Below are 24,303 nucleotides of genomic sequence, written 5' to 3'. Positions count from 1 at the left end.
TTTGAAATTTGTTCCTAGGAAGAGGAAATGGAATTAGTGAGCATCTAGCCAGGACTTGTCACATGAAAACACTGAGAATAAAAAAGATGAAGGGGCTGGGTGTGTAGCTCAGTGCTAAAGCATGCTTATAAGCATGCACAAGGCCCTGGATTTAATCCATAGTACCAACCCCTTCCAAAAAAATATAGGAAAGGATATGGATTTGCCAGGCTGACATTAAGCAACAGAAAGCTAGAAGCTTATGTGTGTTTGTGGTACAGTGGTGCATGCCTGTAATCCCAGTGGCTCAGGAGACTGAGGCAGGAGGATTGTGAGTTCAAAGCCAGCTTCAGCAAAAGTGAGGTGCTAGGCAATTCAGTGAGACCCTGTCTCTAAATAAAATACAAAAAATAGGGCTGGGGGACTGGGGATATAGCTCAGTTGGTAGAGTGCTTCCCTTGCATGCACAAGGCCCTGGGTTCAATCCCCAGAACCACAAAAAACAAACAAAAAATAGGGCTGGGGATGTGTGGTTCAGTGGTTGAGTGTCCCTGAGTTCAAACCCCAGTAATCTGCCCCTCCCCCCAAAAAAGAAAGCTAGAGTAGCTCTGTTCATATTGGAGAAACAGTCTTCAAGGAAAAATGTGTTATTAGGAATAAAGAGAGTAACTATATAGTGATAATATATTTAATTCACAAGGAAAATATGTTAATTCTGAAATTATATATGTGCCTAATATTGTCTTCAAATAACAAAGCGAAATTGACAAAAAAGTGTCAGTTTTCTATCACTATAACAAATACCTGAGAATCATCAACTTATGAAGAGAAAAGTTTACTTTTGGCTCACTGTTTTGGAGGTTTCTGAACATAATGAATTAGTTCTATTGTTTTGGGCCTTTGGCAGCACATCGTGGTGACCGCTAGTGTCAGAGTAAAATGGATCACCTTGTGTTCAGGAAGGAAAACATAAAGGAAAAAGAAAGGGCTGGGGTCCCATTATCTTATTCAAGGGCATGTCCCCCCATGACCTGAAGACCTCCCACTAGGCCCCGCCTGTTAAAGGTTCTACCACCTCCCAGTAGCCGAGGATGAAACCTTTCTCACATGGACTTTTGGGGGACACCAAAGGTCAAAACTATAGCACAGAATTATGAGGCAAAACTGACAAGTCTACCCATTGTGGTAGGATATACATAACGTACAATTTTCTCAGTAATTGGTGTCACACAGACCAAGAATTAGGAGTATATAACAAAACATTACGTGTGTGTATATTCAGATAGCATACTATATAGAAAATAATACAATTAACCAGCTTGATCAAAAGGACAAATACAGAACTTTGTATCCAACATAGACAACGTACATTTTTCTTAGGAATACAGGAAACATTTATGAAAACTAATCATGTACTTGGCTATAAAGCAAGTCTCAACGAGTTTCCCAGAATAACATACAAATCATGTTCTCTGATTACAGTGCAATTAGGTTAAAAATAAATGACAGAAAAATAAATTTTAAAATATAAATAACAGAAAGATAACCAAAAGAAAGAAGACTGAAAATATCTATCCTATTATTAATTACCTACAGTAGTAAAGAATTAGAAACTGAAATATCCAATGAAATGGGTATGGCTAAGTAAATTTTGCTTTATCAACCCATTGGGCTCCCAGGTGACCCTTAAAACTTATTTTTTTTTCAATATTTATATTTTTTTAGTTGTAGTTGAACACAATACCTTTATTCCATTCACTTACTTTTATGTGGTGCTTAGGATCGAACCCAGGGCCCCACACATGCTAGGTGAGTGCTCTACCGCTGAGCCACAATCCCAGCCCCCTTAAAACTTATTTTTAAGTGCATTATGTTTAAGATATAATATTAAGTGAAAAACTTAAATCTGTTACCTATGATTATAGTCATGTGAAAAATATATGGGCATTTAGACAGATTAAAAAGGTATCATCAAATGAAAATATTTTTGTATTATATTGTTGGGATTATATGCAATTTTGCTTTTCAAAGGATTTTCAGTCACGTGGTTATATTGTTTATGTGGGATATCATGAGGAAGAAGTTACAGTTAATGAAATATGAGAGGTGGGTACCATGAGATACAGAGTGTGCCCTTCCTTTGTCCTTTTCCTCATCTTACTACCTGAAATCTCCCTTAGCTTTGTTACTTATTACATGGAATATGAGTGGATTGAATCTGACAGGCATTTGACTGGATAAGGAACTGCTTTGCAAATTAATAAAAAGATGCATGACTCATGAGGACAAATAGGTGTTTTTCTATTCAACCAGTGTCCAGTACAAGCCGAAGACAAGGGGATTATCAAATATGTGTGTCTATGTGTGTTTGTGGTACTAGGGACTGAACCCAGGGGTGCTCTACTACTAAGCCACACCCCAGCCCTTTTTATTTTGAGACAAGGTCTCATTAAATTGCCCAGGCTGGCCTCAATCTTGCTATCCTCTTGCCTCTACTTTCCTAGTCACAAAGTGTGCACCACCAAGCCCAACTTCCCTCTTTTTTTGGATATCAAATGAAGATGTATTAGTAACAAAGAATGCATGTTTATGTTAAATATATTCTAGTGGGAATCATACACATTTTCTCCAATATTCTTTGCCATTAAAGAGAATATTTTAGCAGAAGATAAGATCCTTTTGTAGATTACTATGTCTGAGTTAGATCAGCAATCATGTATTTTAAATGTTAAACAAAATTTAAAAATTTTATTTTTAAAATTCAATAAATAACTGCACTTTTAAAAATTATCACAATCTCCAGTAAGGTTTGATATATTCCAGTAGCCTGGATCACAGAAGAAATTAATAATTTGCACTGTATCAGGACTGTGAATTTATCAATTCAAAATGAAATTGATAAATATTACTCTAGTCTTTATACTTGAAAGATATCCAAGGTACAATATTAGAGCAGATGCAACATTCTGTCCCAGGTTCTTATAATGCTCAATAACGATTAGGTATGCTACGTCATGCCTACTGTAGCAACAAATCCATTATTATTTTTATTATAATTCAGAATAGGTCATTCATAAGCTGTTCTGTAAAAACAACATGTAACTAAAAAAAGACACTGTAGGCTGACTCAAGAACATTCTTTTATCTTGTGAATTCTAATATTTATGCTAAGCATGGCCTGTTCAGATATTTTTTAAAATGAAAAAAATCAAAATTGGATAAAAGTCCCAGGGATTAATTTAACTTATCATTTCTTGAATAAAACTGTATTCTGCTAGTTTGAAGGCTTTTAGTAGAAATAATTTATTTAAATTAAAATCCTGTCAGTAAAAAATAATTGCACCCATGTTAATACAAAAGGCTTACAAATATGTCACACATTTGGTTAACACAGCAGACCCAGGACCTGTTTCTATTTGATTGTCCTTTATTTACAGACAGACAAGCAGATTGTTAAACTACTTTGGTTTTCTGTCAATTAGCTGTGTATCAACATGAGGGAGAATAATCAATATGCAAGTCTTGATACCAGGCAAATAATTCCTTTTCTTCTTTTTCCAATTCACTATCTGATGTAGATTCATTAACTTTCACAATGTCAAAAGAAGGGGTAGAGATGATGATTGTCTCTTGTTTCTTTGCACTTGCTGCATTCTTTTGCAGTTCCTAGGCAGAATTATAAATAAAAGTGCGAGTGTTTTATATTTGGCTTTTACTACTTTATATTTTTTTACTCTTTATACTTAGTCTAATCACCCCCAAATTTATAGCAGATTTTAAAAAATTACCAAATAATACATGAATACTTGTTCATTATAAATATTCTGACAATATGAAAGCATATTGAGGCAGACTTTACATAGTATAGCCTTTTATAAGTTTAGATAGAGCCATGCCTATAGTCTCATACTACTTGGGAGCCTGAGATGGGGGACTGCTTGAGCCCAGAAGCTTGAAGCCAGGCTGGGCAACATAGTAAGACCCTATCTCTCAAAAACAACAACATTTTAGACAGAAATGTCTTCCATTCTGAGAAAACCACCATCGAGATGTGCTCAATTTAACAGCATCAACATACGGAGACAATAGCTTTTTTTGCCAATTCATGCTGATGTGAAGCCAAAACAGCTGGTGTTTTTCAGAACAGCTACTAAAATTGTTTAAGAATTTTTCAATATGTGTTACTAAGATGAAAGTTGCTTTATACTATTTGAGGTATAACATGCCAAAAGTGTTTTGGCCTTGAAGTTGTAGATTAGGAAAATCTTACACAAGTAGAATTACTTATGGACAGTTTGAATATTGTTCAAAACAATGAATTATGTACAAGTTAAACTTACGGTCACCTCAGAAGCATTCATGTTTTTAGCCATCTGATAAGCTTTTCTCATTTTTTCAACTTTCATTCGAGCTTGCTTGGATCGACGACCTGGAGGTTTCATTTCACTTTGCTGCTGGTAGGGCTGTAATAAAGGCTGCATAATTGCAAAGGATGGACACCTAGAAAATGTTTGTATCATAGATGGAAAAAGCATTCAAAAATTTAAAATGTGGAGCAAGTTCCAAATTGTATCACAGCATTCTCTAGCAAATATATCATATACTTCAGTATATAAAGCAGCATTGTGTGTGAATTTTTTTTTTTGTACCAGGAATTGAACCCAAGGGCACTTTACCACTGAGTCAAAATTCCAGCCATTTTTATTATTCTGAGACAGGGTCTCACCAAGTTGCTTAGAGCCTCACTAATTTGCTGAGTCCAGCTTTGAACTCATAATCTTCCTGCCTCAGCCTCCCACGTCACTGGGATTACAGGCGTGTGCACCTACTTGTGTATGAGCTTTTAGTTTAACATCATCATTTCTGCTTGAGTTTACATAGGACTGTGCTTTATCTGGCACTTATGGAGGTGTACAGGTGATGATGTTGATGATGATGGAAGTGGTAAAATGAGGTAGTAATTTAAATAAGCTTTCCTGGAAAGTACTGTGCAGTAGCCATTTGAATATTCTTTTACACCATATAGTAACACCAAAAAAGCAGCATATTTCATAATAGTGAAAAAATAAACTATTTTTTTTGGTACCAGGGATTGAACCCAGGGGTGCTTAACCACTGAACCACATCCCCAGATCTTTTTAAATGTTTATTTAGAGATAGGGTCCTGCTAAGTTGCTTAGGGCCTCGTTAAGTTGTTGAAGCTGGCTTTGAACTCCTGATTCTTCTGCCTCAGCCTCCTGAGCTACTGGGATTACAAGCCTGCGCCACCGCACCTTGCTAAAACAAGCTATTTTTTAAAATTGATGTTGGGATTAGACACAGTTGGTGCCCTGCCTACAACCCCCTTGGCCTTACCATTGCAGGCACATCAGTTCAGTTTCTACCTGCCAGCATCTGCATCACTTCATCTGAGAGCTGTCTTTGAAAACAAGAGCCTGTTCGGGGAAGACTGAAAGTGCCCAAGAACTAATACCTCTCCTTCTAAACAATGCTAAAGCAATGACTAATGATACTCTGGGCCCTGTGGGATAGCTCTGAGTTGCATGTTCTACACTGGCTCTGATATTCCCAGGAGGGATTAAACTCCAGTTACCCACTGTGGTAACTTGCTTGCAAACACACAGTTTTGGCTGCCTTCCCTTCTCTGTTTCGCTTTTCTATCTCTTCCATTAGTGGTTCCTGGGATCACTTCCCAAATAAACTACTCAAACTCAAATCCTGATCTCAAGGCTTGCTTCTGGGAGATCTCAGATTAAGACTGCATTCAACGATGGCTTTATGAAAATATATTTTCCTCTTCAGTTGATTTAGAATTTGGTTACTTATGTGGCTCTTAAGTGATTCATCCTTGGATCATCAATAGCAAGAATCCAAATAGCAGGGAGTCTCGGTTATATATGGTGGCAAAGAAAATTACATTATTTATTTGACCTTGGTGGTATTAGGGTTAAGTTCTATATTCAGTACCTATAATGAATGAGTTAGAAAAAATGTATTTCATAGTGATAGACCATGCCAAACTAGGCCATCTGCTTGGCAAATGTATAGCCTTGATCATAAAATAAATGAGTTAAATTATATTATTGGGTCAGCACCACTCATCTATACTCCTGAAAAAAAGAACCCAGCATGTTTGCTTTACAGTGGGTCATCAGTGTCTTCATGTACTAAGGGAGTATTTTTCATTCCAAATGAGTATGTGGAAATAGATTGCCAGTATGTCCTCTTCTGTCTTACCATCTCTATCTTAGAAAAAAGTCAGCTTTATTTGTAAATAGGATGGACAAGGTGAGTCTTAGTAATGGAAAGAAAAAAAAAGGAATGTAATTGGAGCAATCACATTCTGTCCATGTTGTTTCAGATCATAATACATCTATTCTGCTACAACATCCATTTCCAAAAGGTGAACTGGTTCACATGCTATTGGTAAAGAAAGGAATAATGTCACTGTAATTTATATGCAATTTATCCTAGGCAAGGGGAGCCAGAATAGCAAGAACAGAATTATAACCTTCAGCACAAAAGGAAAAAAAAAAATCCTTCGGCTCTGTGCTGCATAGGCAATAGGAGCCTTTTTTGATTTTATCTGTGAAAACAAAAATTAGTACTTGCACCTAGGGCTGTCTCCCCAGAGAGACACACCTACCCACCCCCAATCCACTCTTACTGCCCTCCATCCTCTTCCCCACTTTACATGGCTCTTAGTTCTTGCCAGGTTGCACTGTTTCTCATGTCCACTTAACAGGCAGCCATGCTGGCCTAACACTACCTGCTCTAATTAAAGAGTCACCGGCATTTCTCCTCTATCAATGTATAATTTTTATATTTGCTGTGGCAGCCTCCAGCTACCCTGAGTTGCCTATTCGTTGGTACAAGTTATCTCCCCAGGTACCAATTGTCCTTTTTGTTAGTGCTGTGTTTATGAAGTTGCATGTGTTTTGGGCAATCTGCCCCAACCTTATTTTCCCCAAATGCCCTATTATTTATCTTTAGTGAGTTCTTTGGCAGAATGTGAACATTTTTTGGAACTGTCTTTAGCATTGTAAGCCTGAGGAAGGATCTCTTTTACCTAACTTGAGAAACAATCTTTAGCTGGTGCTGACGCATCTCTTCTGTCCGTGGTCTCTGTAACAGATACTTCATTTCTTTTTGTAAACGGTTTGAGATTACTCCAGACTCTGCATAATCAACTATGTCATATATCATCATTGTCCTGGGAATGTTTTCGAGGTTTAATCTTCGCCAGTGGTTATTCCTGCCACCAGATGACGCAGGGGTCTCATCCAGGAGACTGGAATACTGTGTGGGAAAAAATGATTTGGAATGATTGGTTGCTGGCAATCTATAATGGCTTTAGACACATTTCCCAAGGTTCCATTCAAATGTCACTTAATCCAAGAGCCATTTCTTGGTCTCATCTCTGAACTCTATTGACATCTCTTCTATGACTCTTATCACCAACTAAATGTTCCATCTTTGTACATTTCAGCTCCATTGCTGAAAGGCAGGATTCAAGTCACACAGTATAACACATTTATGCTCACTAAATGTTTATTTAATGCATAAACACTTTTATGACACATATCACTCAGATAAATTAAACTCAGGAAAGGTCTAAAAATTAATACCCAGGTAGCTATGTGTTCTGCATATCGGTTGTGCTCGTTAATGACATGCTTGGGTTCAGAGGACATTTGCACAAAACCTTTTTAGAAATAATGAGTTCATCTCTGGTCCTAGGTGTAGACCTTCATTATTCTCATTCAGTGTACTTGTAGAAATTCCACTTTTTTCAACTTACAATTATATCACATTAGGAATTTAAAAATATAAATATATATAATCAATTTAATATTATAAATGTGCATTTAAGAGAGAAATAGGGCAGGAGGAGCTACAATTCTAGGAAATAGGGTAATAGTGAGGTCTTTAGGGTATCCTATGCACAAATACACACACTCTCACACTTTCATGCACACGTACACACTCATGGATACACATGTGCATATGCACACACACCCACAGAGGCAATGCTCCCTTTGTACCACTTGGGCATGCACAAATTTCAATTACCACCATCTCACTGAATAATCACACCAATCCCCCAACAACATAGTGCCAATTTCAGTTAGCCTGGTGTAACTGGGAGCAATTACATAAAGTAGAAACACTGCTACTAGCTCATCAATTCATAGATCACTACATAAATGACAAATGTGCATCATGATTAGTGACAAATCACAATTTTCAAAATCTGTCAGTGTTTAGTTAGTGCAGATCTGTATTGAGTTTACATGTGGATAGTAAATCATGTAATTGTGTTGCCTCTTTGTCTCACAGTGATAAACTCACGTGACATTTTACAAAAATGGTTAATCAAAAGAGGAGATTAGATGTTGTGCCTCGGAGTATGGTGCAGACACGTCGAGATGGCTACGGTTTCTAATCTAACATTTTCTGGAAAAGTGCACACCCTAACAATGAGGGAAAGCTGGCTTTTCTGGATATGTCTCTAGATGACATTATAATCCTTAGAAAGGTAGAAACTACCAGCAAGGACAAAAAAAAAAAAAAAAAAGAATAAACAACAGAACAATAGAAAAACTGGAGCTTCAAGATGGCTATCAAATGCTGGTAGGCATCACAGGAAGAAAGGATGCATGAGATTCCAGAACAAGTTTGAGGAAAGAGATGATGATAAAAAAACAAAAAACAAACAAACAAAAAAAAAAACAAGGACCTTTTGGAGTGAAGTCTGGACAAAGCCCTTGAATAAGAAGCCTTCAATTGAGCAGGAGAAGTGCAATGACAATTATAAGGCCCAATCAGAGAGGAATCAAGACCAATCGGAGAAACAGCATCAATCAGAAGGAAATCAAGGCCACTTAGAGATCAGTAAGATTTCCTGGCAAATCCAAGAGATCTCATAGTCAATCAGAGAGATCTCATGGCTACACAGAAAAATCTCATGGCCAATCAGAGAGATCTCATGGTCTCTTGGAGGGATCTTGTGGTAGCTCTGAGAGATCTCATGGTCACTTGGAGAGACCTAATGGTTATTCAGAAAAATATCATATCATATTAGAGAGATCTCATGGTCAATCAGGGCTATCTTACGGCCAATCAGAGATTATTGAAGATCCTTACCAGGAGGAAGATTCAAATCATCACCTGAAACCGAGTCTGAGTTTGATAAGTTTTGCAATGGAAAAAAAAAAAAAAAAGGAACGAATACTTCCAGAGAAGTACAACAAAGAAATAACAAATAACCTACTGAATATAAATTGAGAGATAACATCAGAAAATGAGTGCAACTCCAATGAAACTAAAAGAACTAATGAAAGATATGTGAGTCGTGGAATTGAAGCTTTCCAAATGAGAACTAAATATATAACCAAGAGTTCTCATAGCAGCCCAAAGGAATATTCCTGAATTTCAACTTTCAAGCACTGGGTAATCAGACTAAGCTTTCACTCAACAAGAGATTCTCTAAGCTGAAAATTATGAGAAAAGCAGGATCTATCATCAACTGAAGACCAAAATGTCCTTTCTTTTTAGAGGTTCACTCGTAACAGGAAGACTGTAGTGAATTATATTCAAGAGCCTATATACAATTAACTTTGTACTGTTTTATTAAAGTATTTTGCCTTATATAAGTTTTTTTAAAGTTATTATTTATTTATTTTTATTTTTAAATGATTTTATTTATTTATTTATTTAATACACGACAACAGAGATATGAAAAATTGTGGTATATATGTGTATTAAGAATTGTAATGCAAAAAAGAGTACATGTATAATGCCTTATATAAGTTTTAATAGAGTAATTTGTCAAGACTAAGTAAATGAAAGAAGAAAAATGTTTAGCTTTGTTTGCATAAAAGAACAGGAAGGTAAGCAAGAAGGAGGTGATTTCAAATAAGAGATTTTTAGGAAAAATAGCTCTTTTCAGAATTTTTGGCATTTGAGAATTTGTTTCTTTGTTTTGATTTTATTCCTTAAGCTCTAGAACCTACATGAGTCTTAAGTGGACTGCCTCCATTTCATCAGTATAGCAAGGTAATTGATAAGGATCTGTTATGATTCAATGTTCTATGCAACAAAGGTCAGTCTTAAAGATTGATTTATACTCTGATTATTAAAATGCTCAATTTGTATCCTAGCTTTTACATTAGCATAAAGATTTTGTGGTTTTATTTTTTACATGGATTTATTGTAAGAACTTTTAATTCTTCTACTGACATTTTTTTTATGAATATGTTAAAGGAATAAAGTTTAAATATAAATGGGAAAAAAGAGGAAATTGTCCAGCAAAGAAACAGAAAGTGGTAACACTGGAAGGGAAATTGGAATCAAATGTAAATGAAGTTCTGGAAGAAAGAGGTGACTATGGAATGCTGACACTGCCATCATTTAAAAGACTACAAATGAGTACCTAGAGGAATTTTGTGAAGGTGAACTTATCAACAAAAATGAGGAAAGTGGCTATGATGAAAATGATGAAGCTCTCCCAGAGTAAGTGATGCTGGCCCAAAACAGCTTCACATTAAAGGAATTGTGACATATTTTGCAACATATAATGTGCAAAGAATAAAATGTTGTTGACAGTTGATCTAAATTTAGGAGTATGACAACTCACCAGGACATGAAAGATGCTTGCTCCCTATTGTAAACTTAAACAACAAAAACAAGAAGGCAAGCACTATTTTAAAATTACTTTTGATAAGTTGTTTTTCATAGCTTTCTTTCTTTTATTTGTGGCACTGGGGATCAAACCCAGGGCCATATGCATGCAAGGCAAGCACTCTACTACTGACTGGGCATATGCCCAGTCCATTTTCCACAACTTTATTGAGATTCATATACTATGCAATTCACCCACTCAAGAGTTTACAATTCAATGGTTTGTTAGTATATTCAAGTTGGTAAGCTTTTACAAAGAAATAAATACTTTCATTCTTAGTGTTTCTAATATTTAAATTATAGCATATTAAATGTTTTAGGTTTTTTCCTTTCATTTTCCTATATGATAGTAAGGGAAAGATTTTAATGTTCTGACAAAAAATTTTGTAGGTCATGGGACAATCACAATTTTCCCCATTGATTAAGTTTTCCTTGCATGATTATAGTCTGCATTGTCATTTTTATGATTACACATTACCATGCATGGTGAGACTGCCTGTTTATTTTCCAAGAGTAGAGTAGTAAGATAAGTGAATGTCACAGAGCTGTCAATGATATTCTCTATCACTTATTCACTGTGTGACCTTGGGCAAGTTTTTTGAACCTTGTTAAGCCTCATTTTCTCATGTATAAAAAGGGTCACATGACATGTTCTGAAACTGATTGTAGTTGAGGTTCCACAACTTTCTGAAAATAGTAAGAGTATTAAACTCTACTTACAATCTATACAGAGATAGTATGTAAATGATAGCTAATAAAAGTATTAACAAAAAAAAACAATAAAAAGGGTCACATGATGGGCTGGGGTTGTAGCTCAGTGGTAGAGCACTTGTCTAGCACATGCGAGGCCCTAGGTTCCATCCTCAGCACCACATAAAAATACGTAAATAAAGTAAATAAATGTATTATGTCCATCTACAACTAAAAAATATTTAACAAACAAACAAACAAAGGGTCACATGATTTACAGACCTGAAGATTAAAGGAGATAATATACTAGTAAAGAGCTAAAAATCAATGCCATGCATAGGAGCTCAATAAATGTTTGCAATCATCTTATTTCTCTTTTCCAATATGCCTATCTGGGTATTTATAGAGAGCTATGACACCAATCCTTGACATATTCACATCTCCAAGTATGTTACCCATGTTCTTAGCAAAGATATTTGGCACCCCTGACTATGTATTTCCTGATCCAATTCCCTATCTCATAGGTTATCTCTTAAAAAAATAAAGAGGGCTGTGGATGTAGCTCAGTGGTAAAGTACCCCTGAGTTCAGTCCCCAGTACCAAAAAAAAAAAAAAAAGAGAGAGAGAAAGAAAGAAAGAAAAAAAAATCATCAAGAAGTCTCTAAGGCACTGCATTAATTTCATGTTTCACATTGAAGCAACTGAGTGCAGAGTTAAGGCCATATATTATCATTATTATGAGCCATAATTTTGTAGTCCCTTGTTTATTTAGAATTTGCAAAATGAGGATAATAACAGTACTTGCCTCTTTGTATTGTTATGAGAATAAAAGGAATTAGTGCTACAGAAGCATTTTCTGTTATTATTATTCAGGTACGTAATTTAAGCGCACTGATCCAGCACTGCTATCCATCCAGTTAGACAAACCAGAAACCTAGAAGTCATGCTGAATACCTTCCTTTAGCTTCCTTCTGTATCTGTCACCCAGGACAACTGCTTTTTCTCTAATTATCTCTTTCATCTCCAGACTCAGACTTTAAACCACGTTATCACCATTTCTCCTAGAATACTCAGGAGCCTCCAGGCTAATAAAGGACTCTTGCTGCCTTCTAATTCATTCTTTATGCTGCAGCCAGAGTGATCATATCACTCATTAGATTTGATCACCTTATTTCTTGTAACACTACATCAGCTTCTCATTGCACACAGAATAAACAAGAAAAAAAAAAAAAAAAAAAACCTTACCATTGTCTATAGCCCCGCATGATCTCTTATCACCCTGCAGCCTGCCTGCATGCCACACCCTTTGTATGCTCTTTTTAAACCCCACAGACCTGTTTTGGAGCCTTGCAGCTCCTCCGCCACAGAGCTTTTGCCCCACCTGCTCACTCCCTACATTATTAATTATCTGTCCGACAACCATTTCCCACATCTCTTTTGCTCATAAAGCCCAGTTTTTATTCAGATGTGGAATAGCAATATCCTCTGGGAAGGAGGGCCCCAGCATATGCACCATGTTTTAACTCAATTGTGGGAAAGGATGCTGTTTTCTTTTATCAGTGATTGGTTTAGGGAGAGTTCTAACCGATGGGACCTGAGAAATCTGTTTGGGAATTCTGGGAAAGATTTTCTTTCTTGAGATGAAGATACCAGGAATTCCCATCTTCTTCTCTTCAAATGGAACTGAGGGGGAATATGATTATCATTCTTGTTACCATGAGAAGAAGCCAAGAGGATCAGAGAGTAGTTGACCCAGAACCCTGATATCCTTGAGCTACTGAATTAGCAAGCTCTGGAACCACCTATCTGAGGACTTCTTTCACAGGTCAATAAATAACCTTTATTGCTTAAGTGTCTTATGTTGGGAATATTCTGTTATTGTAGCAGAGAGCTTCTAGAAAATAAGAGAACCCTTCCTTATGAGGTCAAATCCCCATCATTTACTATTCTAGCGCCATGTGATTTTTGTTTATTTATTTGCATGTGGTACTGAGGATCGAACCCAGAGCCTCACCCGTGCAAGGCAAACGCTCCGCCACTGAGCCACAACCCCAGCCCATAAAAGTCACTAAGCCATTTTAAAGTGTGTAACTCAGTGGGGTTTTCTGTTTGTTTGGTACTGGGGATTAAACCCAGGGGTGTCACATCCTCAGCCCTTTTTATTTTTTATTTTGAGACAGGGTCTCACTGAGCTGATTAGGGCCTTGCTAAGTTGCTGAGGCTGGCCTTGAATTTGAGATCCTCCTGCTTCAGCATCTTGAGCCACTAGGGATACAGGTGTGGGCTACCATGCCTAGCTCAATTCAGTGGTTTTTAGTATATTTACAATGTGCAAAACCATTGCCTCTAATTCCAGAATATTTCTATCACCCCCCAAAGAAACCCCATATCCCTTAGCTATTATCTCTCCCCAGACCCAAAAAGCCACATATGACATTATATCATATTACACGAAATATCTATACTAGGCAAATCCATGGAGACAGAAAGCAGACTGGTAGTTCACAGGGGCTGGAATGACGGAGAGTGAATGTTTATTGGATTCCTTCTGGGGAAATGAAAAAATCCTGGAACTAGATGGTAGTGATAGTTATATAACACTGTGACTGTATTTAATGCCTCTGAATTATACACTTCTTTTTTAAAAAAATATTTATTTTTTAGTTGTAGTTGAACACAATACCTTTATTTCACTTATTTGTTTTTTTATGTGGTGCTGAGGATCGAACCCAGGGTCTCACACGAGCGAGGCGAGCGCTCTACCGCTGAGCCACAACCTCAGCCCTTGTTTATATTTTTCAACATCTAAATTCCTTACCTGCATGTAATCTTGCATGGTCACAATATCTACATGATCAGTTACTTTGAACTTCTGGAAAATATGTTCATCTTCCATAATTTGTTGATAAAATTTCTTTTTCCCCATTATCTTGCAAGCATCAACCATTGCCTAAGGAAAGAATAGGAAACAGATTTTTAAAAATACTAGTATAATACCTTTAATGATCAGCACACATTTTACACATATTTTTCTAACAATTATATATCAAACATGGTTCCTTTTTCCTAGCAGCTTGCTACTGACTAGAAAGGCTACCTTTATAAAGAGGAGCATATAGAAATTTTAAAACCACTTAAAATTTGTTCCATAGCCATACCTATACAATTTTAAAACGTAGCTAGAGGAGTATTTGAGTCCACAATTCTTTTTTAAAGACTTTTAAAAATATCTTTATTTTTATGTGGTTTTGAGGATCGAACCCAGGGCCTCATGCATGTGAGGCAAGCACTCTACCACTGAGCCACAACCCCAGCCGGAGTCCACAATTCTTAGAGGATAGTTTTTTTTTTTTTTTAAATCTGCTTTTTCCCCTTAAAAAACCTTATTTTCCTTTAACAAAACAAATCTACAACGTCATTTGTGCTGTCAATACAGAGAAAACTTAGCTGGCTATTAAATAGGTTGCCTTAGCAATGAAAGGTGTTACTAAGACTGACGCTCTTTTATGTGTTAACTAATACATTGCCCCCGAATGGAAACATGTAGGCATCAGATTGCTTAGGCCTTTCTTCCTTTCAGATTTCATTCTCAGTAGCCAAAGACAAGCAAATAAAGGATTTTTCTTTCTCTCTCAAATGTCAACAGTTTATATTCAAGGAAAGCACCTGAGAGGTCAGAGAAAGAAGAATCACAGAACATACAGTCTCAAATGCTGTCTGGCTCTATTTGCATCATACCTTTTCCTGTACATCTATCCTCATGCTAAGGGGTATATGTACACTGGGAAGACAGACTTAAGTGCTTCCCACCCTCCCTAAGAATGTGCCAACTCTTCTAACACATATTTATATTCTGGATCTGTGCTTCTGGTCACAAAGGGTCTGCTTATGAAGAGGAAGGCTGGCCCAGAAGAATATTCCCACTATCTGATTCCAGATCAGTTTCTCTTTCCTTTCGTATCTCAGAATGTATTATGAAAGTATGGGAACTCTGTTATAATGCCGATAGAAGGCCTTAAAAAGAGTGGTTGGGACAAGACCAAAAACCCAGAAAATCTGTTCTTTTTACTTAGCACATTACATAACAGCTAGTTCCTCCACACACACCACCATTGGGATCAAACCACAGGGTGCTCTATTACTGAGATGCATTTCCAGCCCTTTTTATTTTATTTATTTTTTAAAATTGTGGGACAGGGTCTCAATAAATTGCCCAGGCTGACCTCAAACTTCCGAACTTCCTGCCTTGGCCTCCCAAGTAGCTGGGATTATAGGCATGTACCACCACACCCCTGTCACCTTCAAGTATTTTTTACTTCAATTCTATTATTACCCACAATCCTTTTTGCTTATTTTTTTAAATTCCAAAGCTCTGAAGACATATGAAAAGTGAAAAAAGAAGAAAATATCCAAATAGTAGTAGTTTTATTTCTAATGCAATAAATTGAAGGGACAGAAACAGTTTAGTGAAAATATGACATGGGGATTTCCTATAGGTAGGTCATTTTTGCTTTCCATTTCATTAATTTTTTTATACATTATTCATCTAAAGAAAAAAAATCAATATTGGAATATCTCTCCATTTTGCTTCCTTATAATTTATTTTCTGTGAGTTCTAATTAACCAATCCTATAGTGACACTAAAGGTAAAAATAAATCAGTTTATACTGAACATGTATGGAAACCATGTAATTTCTGTTTTAGGAATTTCTTAAGGCAAAAGTATATTTTACATTAGCTCAAATTATTTAGAAAAGTTATTTATTGTCAGTTCCTCCCTCCACTGCCCCACTCAGCCACCACCATCTATCTCTCCAATCCCCAATTTCCTTATTTGTGCAGTGCCTCAACTGTGTGGTTCATCTGTGTCTGTACCATTCCAGTCCCTTGGCCAAAGTAAAACATGCTTGGCAGCATAGGGCAAGCCCTCTTCCCATTTGAGAAGGGTTTGAAAAAAGTTTGTTGTCCAATGGCCAAGATGTTCTTTGTCAGACATCTCCTGTCTCTGGACAAATTCAGGAAAGTCCTTCCTTATAGGAAGAAATGGAAGGCACTTTTAAGACAGTGCTGTCAAGCTGTATGGTGCATAGGATTACCTGGGGGCCCTACTAAAATGCAGATGCTCACTCAAGGGGTTTGGAGTAGGGTCTGAGAGTCTGCATTTCTAACAAGCTCCAATGGATGTCAGTGCTGTGGGACTGGAGACCATACTTTGAGTAGCAAGGCTTTAGAATATTGTCTGGTGGACTAACAATAATACTGACCTTCTGTACATAAGCATTGCTCAGAAAATAGATCATTAAAGTGGGCAACTGAAATGAGATTTTTTTTTTTACACATGGCTATCCAACTGTTCTAGCACCATTTGAACTGTCTTGGCACCTTTGAAGAAAATCAATTGATCATTTATGTGTGGGTCTGTCTTTGAATTTTCTATTTTCGCCTGTTGATCTATATGCCTATTTTTAGGTCCTTGTCGTGATTACCGTGGCTTTATAAGACTTAAAATCAGTTACTGTAAATCCTCTAACTTTGTTGTTTTTCAAAGTTGTTTAGACTATTCTATATCCTTCCATCTGTTTTGCTTGTATTTTTTTGTGAATATATAAGAAATGTAATTGGAAAATGACAAGAAAGGAAACTAGAAATGAAAATAAGGAGGAAAAGATGGAAAACAGGGCTGGGGTTGTGGCTCAGTGGTAGAGTGCTTGCCTAGCATGCATGAGGCACTGGGTTTGATCCTCAGCACCACATAAAAAATAAAATAAAGATATTGTGTCCACCTTAAAAAAAGATGGAAAACCAAAAATGTATGAAATTCTACATTCTTTATAAGTGAACTTAGACTATGAAATATCTAAATGGACTAAAACCAACTCATTTGAGTCATATTAATAAATAGGTAAACTTAGCCAGGCATGGTGGTGCACACCTGTAATCTCAGTGATTTAGGAGGTTAAGGCAGGAGGATTGTAAATTCAAGGTCAGCCTTGGCAACTTAGTGAGACAGTGTATCAAAATAAAAAATAAATAAATAAATAAATAAAAAGGGCTGGGGATATATCTCAGAGGTAAAGGTAAAACACCCCTGGATTCTACTCCCAATATTGCCAAAAAGATAAAACTTTGAAGAGTTGGATAGGTTTGCTAAAGATATAATAGAATACCTTTGTTCAAAGAGCAAAGGAGGTGAGTAATCTTAGAGTGAGAAAAATTTCACTTTTGCAAATTTGTTTTTATCAATCATGAATCTAAGTATTACTGAGTCTGCTTTGAAGCTGAATAAAAGGGACAAGGGAAACCCAAACTGTTCCCTTGAAGTTGGGTAGATCACTTAAAGCACATTATAATATTTAGTGAAACACTCAAGATGAAGAGTATGATCACATTTTACAATAAGAACAAACAAAATTATACAACCTCTGTGTGAATATTTTCAGGGAAAAAAATGAAGAATACGTAACAAACTAACAGTGACTATTCCACGAAAATGATAGTGATAGCAAAGAGAAAAAAAGGCATAAATACATATTTTCTTTTTTAAATCTCTGGGCTATTTCCTTTTTTCTAACAATCACTTCCTTTTTTGCAAAAATTATTTCCTTATCAGAGAGTGAAGAAAGCAACAAAAATAAAACAAAAACATTTAATGAAGTAATTACACAGCATTCTAATGAGTTTTAATGTACACATAGGGTTTTCCGGTCACTGCCTCTAAAGTTCTCATTTTCTCAAGCCAAGGCACAGCAGGAGCTTGCAGGAACTGACCCAGGAGAATTTCTGTTCCTGGAAAAGCCCCATTATATAACCTCAAAGAAGAAACAACTGATGATATTTTATAGAGACAAATATCAGCTTACTCCATAGATGAATGTGGCACGAATTTATCTCTCAAATGTAAGATAAACATATACTTTCCCTTCTGAAGTCAATCTATGTAAATGAACAAATACTAATGTTTTTGAAACACCATTTTCCTAAATGAAAATATGTAGTCCATTTAAATTCATTTCTGAAATAGAGTTCATTACTCTCTGATATTGTCTGAAAACATGGAACAAAGCAGCCCTGCTCCTTTTCTAATGCTCTTCAGGGACTGAATGCCACATATGCTGGATCTGATCAGAGAAGCTGTCAGGCTGTATGGTCCTCTCTCCTGAACATATGCTAGACCTTATAATTTCATACAGGCTGCACTTTTTGTATGAAATATTCTCAGTAGGTGTTTTTTATGTGTGTATGGTGCTGGGGATCAAATCCATGCCTCTGCACACGCCAAGCAAGTGCTCTACCACTGAGCTACATCCCCCAGCCCAGGAAATTAACCTTTGATGTATGGTATTATTAAAGGTTAAATATGAAAACTGTACCTTTTTCCAAAACCAATTAAATATAGTCAGGTATAAGGGTCAGAGAAGTAAAACCTCTACTGTAGATCCTTACTATTAAGAGTGTGGTCCACTGAACAGCAGCAGTGGCAGGATTTTAACAAGATCCCCAGATGATTCCTGTGCTGTAGTGACTATTCATGAAATGTAAAAGTAAGATGAGAACTCGTGTAAAAAGGAATAAATATCTTAAAAGTTCATTTTCAACAGTATAGTCCAGCACATTTTTAAAAAATATGCTACTAGGATCAAAGAAAGAATAACATTTCATTAAAACAAACAAAATTTCATCAAACATTCTGTATAAGTCCTGACCAATAGACTGCTTTAGTCCATATTAACCAACAAAAATTTTAATACAAAGAAAATTGATGGATATTTTCTATAGCCTTATATAAGTAATTCATTCCAAATGATTTTTTAGCTAATAAATGGAGATACTTGGAAACATGGTGCTTTAAAAAAATGCTAACTGCTCAGTGGGCTGTTTAATGTCCAAATAACTTAGTCTGTACACTTTGAATGCAATTCAGACACCACATAGATGTTAAGAAGATAAATTAACATAAAATGTATATCAGGAAACATCACCTCATTTGATGGCTGTAATAAATTTTTTCCACTGAAATACTTGTAACCACGACCTTCAGTATGCAGAAAAATTTTAAAAACGATAAAAGGTGGAAACCTTTCACCACTAAATCTGAAATAAAGACCAAAAATAAGTCATTTACCATCAGTTTTGGGGCTCAATTACTTCTCCCCCCGTACTTCAGATAGTTCATATAGTCTCTTGAATACAGGGTAAAGGCTATGCCAACAGCATACAATAATCTAGTAATGAAATGAACTGAAGATGATGAGAGACTCAGCACTTTGGGGTGCTCACAACTATTCTCATACTGTCAGAATGGACACTGAATGGGAGATGAGTGCTACCCTCATGACAACTTTTAGTGAAACAGTTATGCCATAGTTTCTTCACATGACAAATGCAAATAAAAACAACACATTTAAATTGTAATTATATCCTGGGAAGTTATGAGGATTTAAAAAATTAATTTCTGAAATTTCTCCTTATTAACTAAGTATTCTTTGAGAGAAATCAGCATAGACACATTACCTGAATCTGACTTTACACTTCATGCTAGGATCTTTAATAAGTTCAGCCTCTAAGGGGCTCACTTTCTTCAGAATTTCATATGTCACATAATGTTCCTGAAATAGATGATGGCACTGTAAATGAAAAGTATCACACTAGCCAGATTTAATTTGCTGACTATAACAGAGGAAGCATGATGAAGTGGGCTTGGAGTTCTGAAGAGGTGTGCTCCTATCTTGGCTCCTACTTTGTCATCTGTGTAGTTTGGAGTCAGTTACTTAATCTTTTGGGTATCCAAATTTGGGTATGTGTCCTTTTTGAGATCACAGGCATTATTCTTTCCCTATGACAATACTTTTCACAATCTATTGTAATTACCTGTAAACTTGACTATGTCTCCTACTAGTCTTTAAGTGACATGAAGGTAGGGACAATGTCTTTCTTCTTTACTACTATATCCCTAACATCTAGTACAGTGCCTGGAACATATGAGATGTTTAACAAGTATTTGATGTTGAATGAATCGCTGTAAAAATGAGGATGATAATAGTAATGCTACCAGCTTTTTAAGCACCTTTCATGTACCACAAAGTTTGTTAGATGCCTTATATATGAAAAATCTCATTTAATCCTTACAACAACAATATTATTAGAATATTATCACTCTAAGGGGTGGAGTGGGAGGAAAGAATAGAACTTCAGTGGATTAGACAAAAGGGAATGAAGGAGCTGGGTGCAGTGGCACACACCTGTAATCCAAGCAGCTCGGGAGGCTGAGGCAGGAGGATCAAGAGTTCAAAGCCCGCCTCAGTAATGGTGAGGCCCTGTCTCTAAATAAAATACAAAATAGGGCTGGGGATGTGGCTCAGTGGTTGAGTGCCCTGGAGTTCAATCGCTGGTAGCAAAAAAAAAAAAAAAAAAAAAAAAAGGAATAAAGGGAAGTGAGGGTGGGAATAGGAAAGAGTAGAATGAATCAGACATAACTTTCCTATGTTCATATATGAATACACGATCAGTGAAACTCCAGAACATGTACAACCACAAGAATGGGATCATAATTAGAATAAGTTATCCTCCATGTATGTATAATATGTCAAAATACACTCTACTGTCATATATATCTAAAAATAATAAATAAAATAATTAAAAAATATATTATCACTCCATTTTACAAATGAGAAAGCTGAGGCCTGGGGAGTTTTTGTAACTTACACAACAGCATGCAGATAGCAAATAGGGAAGCCAGAATTTAAACTTTGATCTGTTTAACTCTAAAATTCCCACTATTTATCCTAAACAACCCCACTCAATCTTTATACCTATGATAATCATATAAAAATGTATAATAAAGGGCTTTTAATAAGACCAAGCATTATTAATGTAAAGTATTGACTTGAAGCATTTGAATAACAGATGAAAAAGAATTTATTTTCTTCTTTCTGTTGCTAAGAGTATAAAATTATGAGGAAACCTGTAATATAATACTTAAAACATGATTTGTATACAAAGACAATGGACAATGAGCCTGAAATGTCAAGAGTTCACTTGGGTGGGTTTTCTTTGGGATGTTCTATTTTTACTGACCTCATAAATGGGTCCGTGAATCAGAGGGTGAAGAAGTGTACACACTGCTCAGAATTTATTTTTTTCACTGCTAAAATTTCCTGTAATATGACTATCACTAATAGTAAACTACTGGAATTATGGGTTCTTCTTTTAAAATATTTTTTTAGTTGTAGTTGGACACAATACCTTCATTTATTTATTTAATTTTATGTTGTGCTAAGGATTGAACCCAGCGTCTCACACGCGCTAGGCAAGCTCTTTAACGCTGAGTCACATCCCTAGCCCCATTGGTTCTTTTATTAGGAGAGTATTTGGCAACTAGGGTTGCCAAAGTTGTTTACATGGGGGGGGGGGGATTAAGGATATGCATCTGTTTCTGTTTTTTACTCAAATAGGATTATACTCTTCATACTCTTCTGACTTGATTTTTTCACTATCAAGCTATGCTGGTTATTTTTCTATTGCAGAATATTTTAATGCTGTAAGGTTTAACACTATGAAAACAGCAACACTTATTTAATCTACATTCTATCAATGGACATTATGTGGTTCATTTTCTTTGCTATTATAATCAATGCTGCAATGAAGTTGTACATATATCACAGAATGGACTCTTAGAAGTGAAATTCTGCCAGGCATGGTGGTACATGCCTGTAATCCCAGTAGCTCCGGATGCTGAGACAGCAGGATCATGAGTTCAAAGCCAGCCTCAGCAAAAAGTAAGGCGCTAAGCAACTCAGTGAGACTCTGGCTCTAAATAAAATATAAAAAAAGGGATGAGGATGTGGTTCAGTGGTTGAGTGCCCCTGAGTTCAATCCCCAGTACCAAAACAAAACAATAACAAAAAGAAGTGAAATTCCTAGGGGCAAGATGGGGGAATAGAGGGGTTGTTTCCCTAGTGGCTCAGTGGCATGAACCAAGAAAAGCAAACAGGCAGCTTTTTAGCAAGGTGGATGAATGATCAAGACTGGGGGGGGGGGAGCAGGGCTACTCTACCACTCAGTGGTAGAGTGTTTGCTTAGCATGCATGATGCACTGGGTTCAATCCTCAGCACCACATAAAAATAAATAAATAAAAATATTGTATCCACCTAAAAAACTAAAAAATAAATATAAAAAAAAGAATTAGGAGGACTTTACTGGAATTTAATATTGGTCACTCAAAACAGATCAGGGACTCAGGAGATCTTGTATAATAAAATAAGGGGGATCAGCCCCATAGCCATGACAGTGGCTGAAGACACAAACGATAACAGTCCCTATGTGAACGCAGTAAAGCAATAAAGGAATTAAAGGAACCCCCATTCTCAGGAAGCCTGAGGCATGTTGGGGTACAGAGAGTTTAGAGATCAGACACTGCTCGAGAAAACAGTGAGCTGTGCTGCACAGTATCCAGGAATGGGAGGAAGCTCCATCTCTCTTGGCAATGTGCACAGAGGACAGCAGAAGGAACCATTTTGTAGCTGTAACACAAGGGGCTAGCAGCTGGGGAAGCCAATTACTGGCAGACCAAAGTCTGACCTGAAAAACAAGATAGGCAAACTCATACAGCAGTATGACAGAGAGTGTACCTAAATGACCAGGAGAAATGGAAAGAGATTTACAGAGGGGAATACTGGTCACAGAAACCCACCTGGCTTCCCTACCCAAACAGAATCAGGAAGACATACACAATTTAAACAGGCCAATTTCAAGCAATGAAAGAGAAGATGCCATCAAAACCTACCAATTGAGGAGCAAGGTCTGGGGTAGGGGCGGCAGGAGCCATGTCCGGCCGGGAAGGTGGCAAGAAGAAGCCTCTGAAACAACCTAAGAAGCAAGGAGATGGATGAGGAAGATAAGGCTTTCAAACAGAAACAAAAAGAGGAGCAGAAGAAACTTGAGGAGCTAAAAGCGAAGGCCGCAGGGAAGAACCCCCTGGCCACAGGTGGAATTAAGAAATCTGGCAAAAAGTAAGCCGATTCTTGTGCCTGAAATGATTGTGACCGTTGATTCCATTCCTATTTAGACATCTGGATCCCTGCTGTAACATCTTTTGCCACCTATAGCTAGAATGAAGTGTTATGTTGGAGTCTGTTGTAAATTTAATAAACTTTCGTAAAATAATAATAATATTAATAATAATAATAATAATAATACACACACACAAAAAGCCTACCAATTAAGAAAAGCCCAGGACCAGATGGATTCTCAGCCAAATTCTACAAGACCTTCAAAGAAGAATTAACACCACTACTCCTCAAATTATTCCATGAATAGAAAAGGAGGAAACCCTTCTCAACTCATTCTATGAAGCTAGTATCATACTGATAACAAAACCAGATAAAGACATATCAAGGAAAGAAAACTTCAGACCAATATCCCTGATGAACATAGATGCAAAAATTCTCAATGAAATTCTGGCAAATCACTTACAAAAACATATTTAAAGGATAGTGTAGGGGCTTGGGATATAGCTCAGTTGGTAGAGTGCTTGCTCTGCATGCACAAGGCACACTCAACACCACATTAAAAAAATAAATAAAATAAAGGTCTATTTAAAAAAAAAGTCAGTGGGATTTATTTATATATAAAAAAAAGATAGTGTACCATGATCAAGTGGAGTTAATCCCAGGGATGGAAGGTTGGTTAAACATATGAAAATCAATAAATGTAATTTATCACGTCAATAGACTTAAAGAATCATATGATCATCTCAATAGGTGCAAAAAAAAATTTGACAAAATACAGCACCGCTTCATGTTCAAAACACTAGAAAAACTAGAGATAGAAGGAACATACCTCAACATTGTAAAAGCTATATATGCCAAATACAATGCCAACATCATTCTAAATGGAGAAGAGCATTCTAAATGGAGGAGGCATTCCCTCTAAAAACTGAAACAAGACAGGGA

The 24,303-nt window shown here is 36.4% G+C and overlaps 1 protein-coding gene and 1 pseudogene across 6 annotated transcripts in view; one reads left to right on the top strand and one right to left on the bottom strand.

Moving 5' to 3' along the window:
- Nucleotides 1–714: 714 nt before the first annotated feature.
- CXHXorf58 (chromosome X CXorf58 homolog) overlaps nt 715–24,303 on the bottom strand; it is a 31,115-nt gene continuing 7,526 nt past the window's right edge. For 3 of the 6 annotated variants that reach the window (XM_027927460.2, XM_071606216.1, XM_071606215.1), the window contains 6 exons: nt 19,864–19,958; nt 19,332–19,443; nt 14,171–14,302; nt 7,049–7,278; nt 4,320–4,479; nt 715–3,645 (listed from right to left, as the gene is read on the bottom strand). In XM_027927460.2, the coding sequence (XP_027783261.2) occupies nt 3,469–3,645; nt 4,320–4,479; nt 7,049–7,278; nt 14,171–14,302; nt 19,332–19,443; nt 19,864–19,958 (906 nt within the window). In that variant the 3' untranslated portion in view covers nt 715–3,468. The remainder of the gene's footprint in view (nt 3,646–4,319; nt 4,480–7,048; nt 7,279–14,170; nt 14,303–19,331; nt 19,444–19,863; nt 19,959–24,303) is intronic. The other 3 variants (XM_071606212.1, XM_071606214.1, XM_071606213.1) reach the window with 3 other exon arrangements.
- LOC114086174 (translation machinery-associated protein 7-like) lies at nt 23,150–23,480 on the top strand (annotated as a pseudogene).

The sequence above is a fragment of the Marmota flaviventris genome, chromosome X (assembly GCF_047511675.1).
Source record: "Marmota flaviventris isolate mMarFla1 chromosome X, mMarFla1.hap1, whole genome shotgun sequence".
Lineage (NCBI taxonomy): Eukaryota > Metazoa > Chordata > Mammalia > Rodentia > Sciuridae > Marmota > Marmota flaviventris.
This window is presented reverse-complemented; position numbering and strand designations above follow the sequence as displayed.